The sequence below is a fragment of the Mustela nivalis genome (genome assembly GCF_964662115.1).
Source record: "Mustela nivalis genome assembly, chromosome: 6".
NCBI classification, from domain to species: Eukaryota; Metazoa; Chordata; class Mammalia; order Carnivora; family Mustelidae; genus Mustela; species Mustela nivalis.
This window is the reverse complement of record NC_139025.1, coordinates 123,643,120-123,656,293: the sequence shown is the minus strand read 5'-3', so window position 1 is coordinate 123,656,293 and position 13,174 is coordinate 123,643,120. Positions and strand designations below refer to the sequence as shown.

At 37.9% G+C, this 13,174-nt stretch overlaps 1 protein-coding gene and 1 long non-coding RNA gene across 4 annotated transcripts in view; both read left to right on the top strand.

The window, feature by feature from the left end:
• Positions 1-262: 262 nt before the first annotated feature.
• On the top strand, positions 263-8,173 carry SNRPN (small nuclear ribonucleoprotein polypeptide N). Its single transcript, XM_082736600.1, has 7 exons — positions 263-401; positions 1,645-1,796; positions 4,046-4,157; positions 4,579-4,731; positions 7,197-7,335; positions 7,769-7,894; positions 7,998-8,173. The coding sequence occupies exons 1-7, from the start codon at positions 399-401 to the stop codon at positions 8,033-8,035; spliced, it is 723 nt and encodes a 240-aa protein (XP_082592726.1). The 5' UTR covers positions 263-398; the 3' UTR covers positions 8,036-8,173.
• Positions 8,174-11,480: 3,307 nt separating this feature from the next.
• The window catches only part of LOC309867601, a 39,771-nt gene continuing 38,077 nt past the window's right edge, over positions 11,481-13,174 (top strand). For 2 of the 3 annotated variants that reach the window (XR_014313260.1, XR_014313261.1), the window contains exon 1: positions 12,088-12,763. This is a non-coding gene — a long non-coding RNA (uncharacterized lncRNA). Of the gene's footprint in view, positions 12,764-13,174 lie in introns of all 3 variants that reach the window. The other variant, XR_014313262.1, reaches the window with a different exon arrangement.

Sequence of the window (13,174 nt, the reverse complement as noted above, 5' to 3'; positions counted from 1 at the left end):
TTCATTAGTATATTGGGAAAAATAATTTTTATCATAATGCATATTTTTGACTGCTAAGAAAGTTGCCCAGATAGGCATATAAACAAACGGGGGAATTAAGGTATGGGAATAGTGAAATTTGGTATTCACTTGGTGGGTGTAAGAACATGGGAAGTGTTTTGAACATGTCTGTTAAAATGATTTTCATGAAAAATTATCTGCCTGTTTTTAAACATGGTATATTGCAGTGCAGCTAGATCATGCTTTCCTCTGCAGGCTCCATCTCCTGTTTGAAGCTTCTGCCCCAAGCTTGCATTGTTTATAGGAGAACCTGCGTCATACCTTTATCTGTAGCCTTCCTTAGGTCTTAAGGATCCTGAAACCTTCCTGTGGACATTGGATTTGGTGGAACAGCAACCATGGTAAGGTGTATATTAAGACAGGAGGGTGAAAAGCTACTGGAAAGACCTAGTATAATGGTTTACCAGAGTGTGGGGTATCTTTGGGTTCTTAATGTTAGAAATAAGAAATCAGTCTTTAAGAGATGGTATCTCATTGTATGAAGTATCAACTGAAGAACAGTTATGTCTGTCATCCTATAGTAGTGATAAAGTGGTTGAAAATATCCTAAGGAGGGATATTACATGTGAGAAAATACAGAAGAGAGTTTTCCTTATGACCTAAAATAGTAAGGGACCATCCAGTGGATAGAAGACTCAGGTTATAATAGACATAAATTCTACATTAAAGATGGAGGGGTTTAGCAATTCAGGGCATGAGAAATGCATAATAATAAACAGTTTTATATCTTTAATAAAACACCCTAATAATCTGTTTTGTGGTTCTCTTAAAGTTTAGATTACTTACAGTATGTATTCCCAGCAGTAAAGATACCTTAAGGCAGCAAAAGTTGATTTGGAAAGTAGAAGGAATATTAGATTTTATGATAGCTTGTGGTCTTCTTAAGGACTACAGTATATAAATAGAGATACAGTATTATCAGCATATTGAAATTTCAGTAGAGTGAGTGATTTAAGGTAAAAATATTTTTAGAAGTGACTTAGTAGGTTAAATCAAACTGAAAAAGGTTTGAGAAACAACTGTTCCAAACTCTGAAGGGGAGGGGATGTGGGGTGTGATATAACAAGGATAAAGGTCTTTGGGGAACTAAATAATAGTTTGTGTTTGCATTGGGTCAATGGGAATTGGAAAGTTTCGGATGGAGGTAGGAATTTCCCACTGTTTGGCTACAGGTCTAGGAGAAAAGAAGTAATCCATAGGGTTGAGTGTTCTGAAAGAGAGTGGGATTTGGGATCAAAATTGGGAAAGGAGACTAATTAGAATGATAGAATACTAACATGGAACTGGGTTTGTGACTCTGTTGGGGAAGAAATGTAGTTAGGGAAATATAGTTAGGATGATGGGAGACTACACTTAATACATTCTGAGAAGTAGAGGGTTCCATAGAAGAGCATAGTTGCTCTGGGCCTAAATTGGGTCCAGTATCTTGAGACTGAAGGGATTTTTGGAGAAAATAAGGGAGGCAGGATGTGTTAAGGAAACAAAGTTTGGATTGACAAAGGAATAGGGAAGACATGGTGGGAAGGTTATAACATATTTACAAACTGGCTTATGAGTGACTGACAACTTTCTTACTTCTTTCAGACTGTGGGAAAGAGCAGCAAGATGCTGCAGCACATTGACTATAGAATGAGATGTATCTTGCAAGATGGCCGAATCTTCATTGGCACCTTTAAGGCTTTTGACAAACATATGAACTTGATCCTCTGTGATTGTGATGAATTCAGAAAGATCAAGTAAGACTATTTTGGGTTTGGTTGGTGGGAGAATGAGGGAGAGGGTAATAGGCATAAGGAGTTATAGAGGGTAACTGTTAAGAGAGGAGGAAAAATGTGGCAGGGCTAGTCTATTGCCTTACAACCTAAACCATTACTGAATTGGATTAGGGTCTCCCAGTCATAAAGTCGCTGTATTTACACTACTGTTTTAAGTTTGCAAACATACATGAACTTAATTTGAAATAGAACTCACAGTATGAACAGAGTATCTGCATTTATTTAAAAAGTTATGAGATGGGGCATCTGGGTGACTCAGTGGGTTAAGCCTCTGCCTTCAGCTGAGGTCATGATCCCAGGGTCCTGGGATCTAGCCCTGCATCAGGCTCTGCTCCACAGGGAGCCTGCTTTCCCCCTCTCTATGCCTGTCTCTCTGCCTACTTGTGAGCTCTCTGTCAAATAAATAAAATCTTAAAAGTTAGAAGATGTTATTAATAGGTTTGGTTCTGCAGCATTCCTGAGGGAATAACATTTTTCGGTCTTAGTGGTAGAGGAGTTGGGATATGATTAGAATACTCCAGGTTAAGTTCAACATTTGGTTCTACTAGCCTCTTTGCATCTTCCTTGTGTTGGCCAAATTCATCATGTCCAGTGTTGATTTGGTGTCCATTCTTAATCCTTTTTGCTTATTGTATTTATCATTTGCCCACTTCATTTCTTCAGGAATGACCTTTATGTTTATGCTTTACCACATTAGGCTACCATCTTTATACCTGTGACCAGGGAGCTTGCTTTCATAGGGCGCTGTTGACTATCTGCAGCAAGATCACAGAAATTGGTGGATCTTAGTGGCATCCTACTTCCACTCAGTTGACTTTTCATTCAGAGGAGTTGAGTTGGTGCTTGTAATACCTCTGGACATTCAAGATGGCTTTGTTTTAGGCTTTTATCATGGGGTAGAACTTATGAGGCATCACCCTGGATTCTTGGCTTCATTTACTTTATTTCCACAGTTGGTGATATCCAGAAGTTTAAATTGCCTATTTCATATAAATTTTATTAAATATGCAGAAAAAGATAATTTTTTTTAAAGATTTTATTTATTTATTTGACAGACAGAGATCCCAAGTAGGTAGAGAGGCAGGCAGAGAGAGAGAGAGGAGGAAGCAGGCTCCCCGCCGAGCAGAGAGCCCGATGTGGGACTCGATCCCAGGACCCTGAGATCATGACCTGAGCTGAAGGCAGAGGCTCAACCCACTGAGCCACCCAGGTGCCAGAAAAAGATAATTTTCAGCATGAGTTGTCTGCTGTACTCTTTTAAGTCTTTTCCTCTCAGGCAAAAAACATATTCAAAAACATATTCCACATCTTCCCCTTTTCATGTATTCTCCATCTCCCTGCACACCAAGTAGGATTATTTCAGATATTCTAGGATGATGGCATGTTTCAGTGCTTTTTCTTGTGTGTAAATAATGTAGATTTTTCCCTAAAATACAAATTCTAAAGGTATTTGAGAGTTTTAGGCATATTAATTTCTCTGTTTCACTTTTCTCACTAAGATACAAGGATAATTTCACATGCATAATGCTTTAAACTGCATTATTCTATGATAATATTTAATGAGGATTGTTGAATGACATTGTCAGTTGCTTTTACCCATATTACATAGTATATGCCTCATGAATTTGTGATTTTTTGCTGTTGACAGTTGTGACTACACAAGTTTTTTTTTTAAATTTTGTTTTTATTTATAGTTATTTTACTTTATTTTATTATGTAAGTGGTAATGCCAATAATGCATAGTCATGCCTTATTCAAATCCTTTTTTTTTTTTTTTTGCCTTTATCTTTTGGAATAAAAAGACTGCCTCTTATTACTATTTTAGTTGTCTGTCATCCAGATTTACTTAAAATATGATTTAAAAAAAGTTACTTCCCATGTTAACATGAAAACACATTACAATTAACTTGTCTTAAAAGTTTCAGCTGCATAATTTGCATTTTGTTTAACAAAGCAGAAATTAATCTTGCTGAATAAAACATTGAGGTAACATTCTTAAAAATTTTGATAGGAAAGGGGTTTACCATTTTTCCTTATATGTCAGTGAGTCTAGTGTTTTTGTATTGGTCTTTGTTTTGTTATAACTTAGTAATAACTTAGTAACTGAGCATGAATATTTTCCATCAATTATTGTTTTGGTTGATACCTAACTTAAATTTTAGTGAGTGACCACTAATTTAATCTCAACAATGTTTACTTTTGATTTATAGGCCAAAGAATGCTAAGCAGCCAGAGCGTGAAGAAAAGCGGGTTTTAGGTCTGGTATTACTACGTGGGGAGAACTTGGTATCCATGACTGTGGAAGGACCACCCCCCAAAGATGTAAGGAAGCTGTAGGGTAGGACAGAACATTAATGTGGAAGGACATTAGATTATTCGAGATGTTTGCTAAATGAAGGTACAATAAGGCATAATAATAATATACATTTGTTAAGTAAAATATGCCTAGCACTTAATGTCCGTGCTTACTTGTCCATATATGGTGATAAAGGACTTTTCAGTGAATTATTCTATGTGCTGGAACTACCTATATAAGGGTGGGAGTGGTAGATTTCTGTGTACTAAAAATTCTATGTACTTGTAATGTGTTGAATGCCTCCATGGTGTACTTGCTTATTCCTTTGAGTATGGAACTAATACAAACTAGATGATGTAAGAAAATAGTGGGAGGTAGTGATATTTTAGGAATAAGATTATTTGTGACATTGGTAAATAATTTGATTTCAATTTTTTCTTGTTTCAGACTGGAATTGCTCGGGTACCACTTGCTGGAGCTGCAGGAGGTCCTGGGGTTGGCAGGGCAGCTGGCAGAGGAGTGCCAGCTGGTGTTCCAATCCCCCAGGCTCCTGCTGGATTAGCAGGCCCTGTCCGAGGGGTTGGGGGGCCATCCCAACAGGTGAGGAGATAGGAGAAGGTTTTATATTATTTAGAGAATATGTCTAGAAGCTGAATAGATTTAAAAGCCTGAGTGCACATCCTATAACTATGTAAGCAGCATATGTTGTAGAAGGTGATGAAAGACAAATACACATCAGGAGGGGAAAGGATTAAAGCCACCTTGATAAGAGGAACTTCTCAGAATGGGTGAGTAAAGAGAAATATGGATTGGTAAACCAGAGTTGATGGATGCCTGGGTGGCTTAGTGGGTTAAATCTCTGTCTTCAGCTCAGGTAATGATCTCAGGGTACTGGGATCGAGGCCTGCATCAAGCTCTCTGCTCAGTGGGGAGGCTACTTGCCCCTCTCTCTCTGCCTGCGTCTCTGCCTACTTGTGATGTTTCTCTGTCAAATAAACAGAATCTTCAAAAAAAAAAAAGTTGAAAAAATGTGAAAGGACTTAGTAGGTTAAAATAGGGAATGTATTTGGAAAACAGTGTGGAGATTCCTTAAGAAATTAAAAACAGCTACGCTATGACCTTGCAATTGCACTATTGGGTATTTACCCCAATGATACAGACGTACTGAAAAGAAGGGCCATCTGCACCCCAATGATCATAGCAGCAATGGCCATAGTCACCAAACTAGAAAGAACCAAGATGCCCTTCAACAGAAATGGATAAAGAAGATATGGTCCACCTCAATGTGAGAAAGGAATCCATCAAAATCCTTGAGGAGACCACAGGCAGCAACCTCTTCGACCTCAGCCGCAGCAGCTTCTTCCAAGGAACATCACCAAAGGCAAGGGAGGCAAGGGCAAAAATGAACTATTGGGATTTCATCAAGATCAAAAGCTTTTGCACAGCGAAGGAAACAGTTAACAAAACTAAAAGACAGCTGACAGAATGGGAGAAGATATTTGCAAATGACTTATCAGATAAAGGGCTACTGTCCAAAATCTATAAAGAACTTAGCAAACTCAACACCCAAAGAACAAATAATCCAATCAAGAAATGGGCAGAGGACATGAACAGACATTTCTGCAAAGAAGACATCCAGATGGCCAACAGACACATGAAAAAGTGCTCCATATCACTCGGCATCAGGGAAATACAAATCAAAACCACAATGAGATATCACCTCACACCAGTCAGAATGGCTAAAATTAACAAGTCTGGAAATGACAGATAATGGCGAGGCTGCGGAGAAAGAGGAGCTCTCCTACACTGTTGGTGGGAATGCAAGCTGGAGCAACCACTCTGGAAAACAGCATGGAGGTTCCTCAAAATGTTGAAAATAGAACTACCCTATGACCCAGCAATTGCACTACTGGGTATTTACCCTAAAGATACAAACGTAGTGATCTGGAGGGGCACGTGCATTCGAATGTTTGTAGCAGCAATGTGTACAATAGCCAAACTATGGAAAGAACCTAGATGTCCATCAACAGATGAATGGGTAAAGAAGGTGTGGTATATATACACAATGGAATACTATGCAGCCATCAAAAGAAATGAAATCTTGCCATTTGCAACGATGTGGATGGAACTAGAGGGTATCAGGCTTAGTGAAATAAGTCAGTCAGAGAAAGACAACTATCATATGATCTCCCTGATATGAGGAAGTGGAGATGAAACATGGGGGTTAAGGGGGTAGGAGAAGAATAAATGAAACAAGACAGGATTGGGAGGGAGACAAACCCTAAGTAACGCTTAATCTCACAAACTGAGGGTTGCTGGGGGGGAGGGGGGTGGGGTTATGGACATTGGGGAGTTATGTGGTATGGTGAGTGCTGTGAAGTGTGTAAACCTGGTGATTCACAGACCTGTACCCCTGGGGATAAAAATATATCTTTATAAAAATTAAAAAAATAATTAAATTTAAAAAAGAAGATATGGTCCATATATACAATGGAATACTATGCCTCCATCAGAAACAGTGAATACCCAACTTCTCTATCACTGTATCAACATGGATGGGACTGGAGGAGATTTTGCTGAGTGAAATAAGTCAAGTAGAGACAGTCAATTATCATATGCTTTTGCTTATTTGTGGAGCATAAGGAATAATAGGGAGGACATGGGAGATGGAGAGAAGTTAGTTGGGGGAAATTGGGAGAGGGAGATGAACCATGAGAGACTGGACTCTGAGAAACAAACTGAGGGTTTTGGAGGGGAGGGCGGTAGGAGTTTGGGTGAGCCTGGTGGTGGGTATTAAGGAGGGCACGTATTGCATGGAGCACTGGGTGTTGTGCATAAACAATGAATTCTGGAACACTGAAAAGAAATGAAAAATAACAGTAAAAGAAAATAAGGAACATGGGGTTTTAGGAGGATGTATGAGTGTGTTAAGATTTTTGAAATGAAAATGGGAGAAATACAAAATTATTATATCATATTTAATAGGCCATGGTATCCACTGATTACTTTGTTTGAATAATGGGAGAATATGCCTTACCTTTACATATCTGATCATGCCTTGTCAGGTAATGACTCCACAGGGGAGAGGCACTGTAGCAGCTGCTGCAGTTGCTGCTACTGCCAGCATTGCCGGAGCCCCAACTCAATACCCACCAGGACGGGGGACCCCACCCACTCCTGTGGGCCGAGCAACACCACCTCCAGGTAAGAAAATGATAATAGAAAGTAAGAATTTGTTATTTATCTATATAGATATTAAATACATATGTGTGTGTGGGGTGTGTGTGTGTGTGTGTATGTGTGATGTTACGTGAAAAATTTGTATTTTCTGGAGGAAGTGACGACAAAAAATATTCTAAAAACATACTGAACTAAGAAACAGCTCAATTATCTAACTAGTTGCTTAGATTATGTTTCCCACTTTTAAACCTCTTTTTAAGTAGTTTTTAATGGAAAGCTGTGTACTCTTATTAATGAAGTTGGGGATGGGCTTACATGGTAATGGTCTAGGAGAAATTGTTCAACCCTCTACTTAGTATCTGGGCACATTTCCTTAAATATTATCTTGTATTTTATTCTATCATCTTAGCTGAGCTTAATTATGAGGTCTTTATTTCTACCATTTTTTCTTCTCTAGGCATTATGGCTCCTCCACCTGGTATGAGACCCCCCATGGGACCACCAATTGGGCTTCCCCCTGCTCGAGGGACGCCAATAGGCATGCCCCCACCAGGAATGAGACCCCCTCCACCAGGAATTAGAGGTGAGTGGCTACACTTTTGTGCATTGGTGCCAGCTGGGCCCTTTAATATTTATGTGACGTTTTTCTAATGGTCCCATGGAATTTTGCTTTTTTTCCTCCCCAGGTCCACCTCCCCCAGGAATGCGTCCACCAAGACCCTAGGATACTGTTGATCATTCTTAAAAAGTCACTTTTTCCCCTGCGATGTGTCTTGTGAAATTGTGTAGAGTGTTTGTGAGCTGTTGTTCCCTCCTTGCTGCATTAATACTAGCTAATAAATGCACAGAGCAATTAAACTGCGAGGTACTGTTGTATGTTGTACTTTTTTGCCTGTTGATTTTGTTGTTTTCAAAGTGAAGACTGGGATTTTTCTGGTTTTGAAGTTATTATGGATAAGGTGAATTCTGTTAAGCAATGCATTTAAATAATTTTCTCTCTGATTCTTAAGATAAAATTGTTCTGATACTTGATTAAGCTTCCTAACTTCCACTTTGTGCATTCACTGGTATTAGTTTGCAACCATGACACCAAAGAAAACCCTTAACCAGGGGGCTAAGTAGATAGGCTAAAACTTACATATGGCATCTTCCTCTTTGCTATGTCATACATACCCAAAAGGAAGGAGGGGTGGGATGAAAGGCCATGTAAGGCCACCTATGGAAAGAAACTGGTACTGAAACAAACTTTGTTCATTAAATCAAAGCATTTGGAATTGGAGATACTCCTTTTCATGGAAGTTTGTATCAGGTGATAAGCTTTTACAGTGCCCTTGGGCCTTGTGTGATCAGAATAGATGATACAATACTGGAATAATCATCACTGTCTACCAGTAAGTATTTACTTATACATTTTTTTTTACTTAGTTTATTATTTTTAAAGATTTTATTTCTTTTCAGAGAGAGATAATGAGAGAGAGAGAGAGCAGGAAAGGGGAGAGGTCAAAGGAAGAAGCAGAATCCCTGCCTAGCAGGGAGCCTAATGTGGGACTCCATCCCAGGATTCCAGGATTATGACCTGAGCAGAAGGCAGTCGCTTAACCAACTGAGCCACCCAGGCGCCCCTTACTTACATTTTTTTTTTTAATGAATGGAAAAGGCTGGGTACTGGGAACCAGGGAGAGTTCATTATTTGGGATAAGTTGTGTTATTAGTTGATAACTCTTGAGTACAAATTATCCAATCACATCACTTAGTGGTGTACTGGAAATGTTTAGAGGAATGGGAAATATCTTCCAGTTAAATAGCTGAGGGATGCCCAGATATCTGGGTCTATTTGTGATGGTTATGCAACAATGGTGAACTCACTTTTAAAAGGGAAATAGTAGAATTTTTTAGGTTTTACTGCTAAGCTTTCAACTGGGCAATGAGTCAGTCCTTATCGATTTTAATTGTGGCTTATAAAATATGAGTTAAAGATGGTTTTAATTCCTCAGTAACTTCAAACTTCAGTAGATCGATCATGTCTTTTCCATTGATTTTACAAAAAAATGTGTGTATATCACCATTTCCATCTTTTAGTTTTAATTTTTTTAAAGATATATTTTTTTAAATAATCTATGCACCCAAAGTGGAGCTCCAGCTCATAGCCCTGAGAGCAAGAGTCATATGCTCTACTGAATGAGATAGCCAGGTGCTCCTTCAATTTCCATCTTTTAAATCATGGCCTTTCAACTAATAGTCTCCCAAGGAAAAGGGACCCTTAAAATTACTGCAGTTGTTGTCACCAAATCTGTGTGGTCTCTCCCAAAGTAGTTTTTAATACTGATGGCCGCTATTAGGAAGGGAACGTAAAGTAGCCAGGTCCACCTCTGTTTAGTTAGTTTATATAAGGCAGGTGTAATACTTTAGAGATTGTAAATGTTACAGTGGAACTTCTTGGTTACTAGAGCACCAGGCAAAGTACTTGATGGATCTGGATCTCTGCAGGCAAAGCAATTCTGTTAAGATAAAATTGACTGATATATATGACTTAGAACTTCTTAAAATTGTGTGTGTGATATGCAAAGAGCATTGTTTTCTATGCAGATGGCCTTTCTGGACCAACTTTTGAATAATTTATGGTACTTTTTCCTGTTTTGAAAGAAAAACTTTCCTACTTGCATAGACCTGCTAATGTGGATGATCCTTAGATTTTGGCATGAGTGATTGTGCATCATATTCAAAGAAAACCTGTTCTCTCATATTTCCTTAAGTAAAGTTGATGGCTACTTTTGCAAGGTAGAGGTAAGTGACAAGAACTCTAGATTCTGCAAGATGCTTACTTCTAATGGTGTTTTGATTTGGTGGTAATATTCTTTTCCTAGAACTTCTCTAATTGTTCGATAACCTTGGTTGTGGGAACACATATTGAAAAAGATACTTGGTACAGATACTCCTGTAATTGCATGTGGAGTGTAAGATGAATGTGGATCTTTTGTTATGGATTGCTAGATCTGAGCTGCTACAGAGTTCCGTTGTAAACACATAATAACAGTTTTCAAACATTCATGGCAGTAATACTTGTCCCTTATGGTTTTATCCCATTCTGTATTCACATGAAATACACATTATATCTAAAGCACAGTTGGGCAATGACTTCTTGATTTCCTGGTCACATTTATTAGCAGTAATTTCATAAATATATACACATAGCACATCAGTACAGATTTTTGATTGTGGTTTAAATAATAATTTTAAATAGAATTCTGGGATTTAATAGTTAATGTTACCTTAAATCTTCATGATTTTGAGTTATTTGTGGTATTTGTGTTTATATGATAGGTACACTGGACTTCATATAAAAATGATGTGGCTTCTTGCCCTCATACACTCATTACTCTTCTGTCATGTAAAATTTTATAAGTCTTGTAATTTTATTCAGCTTTATCAATATATAATTGATAAATTATACTATGTAATGTTTAGGTATGATACATGATGATTTACTATACACCGCTATTGTGAAAAGATTTCTACAACAAGGTTATTTAACACATCCATCACCTTGCATAGTTCCATTTTTTCTTTTCTTTTTTTTTTTTAATTTTATTTATTTGACAGAGATCACAAGTAGGCCGAGAGGCAGGCAGAGAGAGAGAGTGGGACAAAGCAAGCTCCCTGCTGAGCAGAGAGCCCAATTGGGGGCTCGATCCCAGGAGCCTGAGGTCATGACCTGAGCTGAAGGCAAAGGCTTTAACCCACTGAGTCACCTGGGTGCCCCTTCCATTTTTTTTTCTTGTGATGAGAACATTTAAGATTTACTCTTGGCAAATTTCGAATATTATAATACTGTTAACTATAGCTCCCATGCTGTGTATTAGATCCTTTGAACTTAATCATTTTATAATTAAAATTCTATACCCTTTGATCAGCATCTCCATTTTACACACCCCATCAGCCCCAGGCAACCACCATTATAGTCTGTTTCAGTGAGTTTAACTTTTTCAGAATTCACATGCAGGTGATACCAGAAGTCTTTTATTTTTTCTTTTTTGGGCAACAATACAAGGTTTATTGAGTGATAACAAATGGTAATACAAAGCTCCTAAGGAGGGAGGGGACCCAAGGGGGTTGCCCAGAAGTCTTGTAATTTTTTTTTTAAGATTTTATTTATTTATTTGACAGAGAGAGATCACAAGTAGGCAGAGAGGCAGAGAGAGAGAGGGGGGGAAGCAGACTCCCTGCTGAGCAGAGAGCCCGATGCGGCACTCTGTCCCAGGACCCTGAGATCATGACCCAAGCCTAAGGCAGCGGCACAACCCACTGAGCCACCCAGGCGCCCCGAAGTCTTGTAATTTTTTTAAACCTAACCGGTGTTTTATTTCTTGTAGATCTTAACTTGCATTATAATAATAATGTAGTAGAAACTAACTTACAGAGTTATGTGATAATAATAATACTTGTCTGGAACTTATATAATCTGATTTCAGTGATCAGGAAAACAATTTATTGTGTTCATTTCCAATAAAACTTAATTGATTTCAGCCAGTAGTCAGTTATACCCTCTGTAAGATTATATGAAGTTTTCAAATACATGTTATCCAATTGATAATACATTGCCAGATTCTTACTCATCTTTACATTCCAGTTCCCTGCGACTGGCCATTCATTTAATAAAGCTCAATATTTGAATTATAGTAAATAAGTAAAGCAAGATACATTTTTTTAAAAATTTAATTTAATTTTTTATTTCTTCGGGGTCATATTCTAATCATTTTTTTTTGTATTACAGTTTTTTTGGTCTTAATAAGGTCTTTTTGCCCACATAGTTGATGACTGAAACGAGGAGAGAATTTAACCACTCAGTTTTCTGACATGTCACTGGATCCTACCCAGTAGTATCGGAAGGAAGCTGAAAATGGTGTTAGCTGCACTTAGGACAAACAAAAATCATTCCAGGTAAAATAACCTTGTAAAGAAAAGTTATAGTGTATTATAGAGGCCTTGGCTAGGTTCATGATGACAAAGGACCTTGTCTGAACATAATGATTTCAAAACTTGAGCTTAAATGACACTCTGAAATCTAGTCAATGTGCCTCAGTAGACTTTTCATAGAACATTATTTTCAACAGATATTTTGACTTACTGTGGAACTTTGAATACTTAGAAATGTCAGGTGTAAATTGGCAGTATACATTGCCAATTCTTCAGACATCTTTTTTAAAGTTTTCATAAGATATTCTGAGCTCATTTTTTTTTCCCTTCTTTTTAAACATGTATGCTGTTGAAAGCAAAAAAGGAAACTCAACCTTAAATCCCAGAAGGTACACACACATATTGAGATGGAAGCAAGGACATGTAAAAGGGAGACGACCACCTCTTCAATAAAACATAGAATGCCAGAATTAGTGATGTCCAGGAAAGAGGGGAACTCATATTTGTGGAACATGTATTATAAAATGCAGTGAGTATGGTAAGTGTCCTTACATGGACACCACTGGTGTTTGAAGACAATTTATTTTGGTTTTGTTTTTCTTCAGTTGTCTGCAGTGATCAGTGGGCATAGACCCTATCACATGGAGGGAGACAAACCATAAGAGACTCTTAATCTCACAAAACAAACTGAAGGTTGCTGGGGGAATGGGGGTTATGGAGAGGGAGTTTGGGTTATGGACATTGGGGAGGGTATGTGATATGGTGAGAACTGTGAAATGTGTAAGCCTGACAATTCACAGACCTGCACCCCTGGGGCAAGTAATACATTATATGTTAATAAAAATAATTTTTAAAAATGTGTCAGCATTACCAATTTTTTAAAAAATGTTAGGGTGCAAGTTCTTAAGATTTATTATAGTTCCTTCCATGTAGTGGAATGTCTGTGATT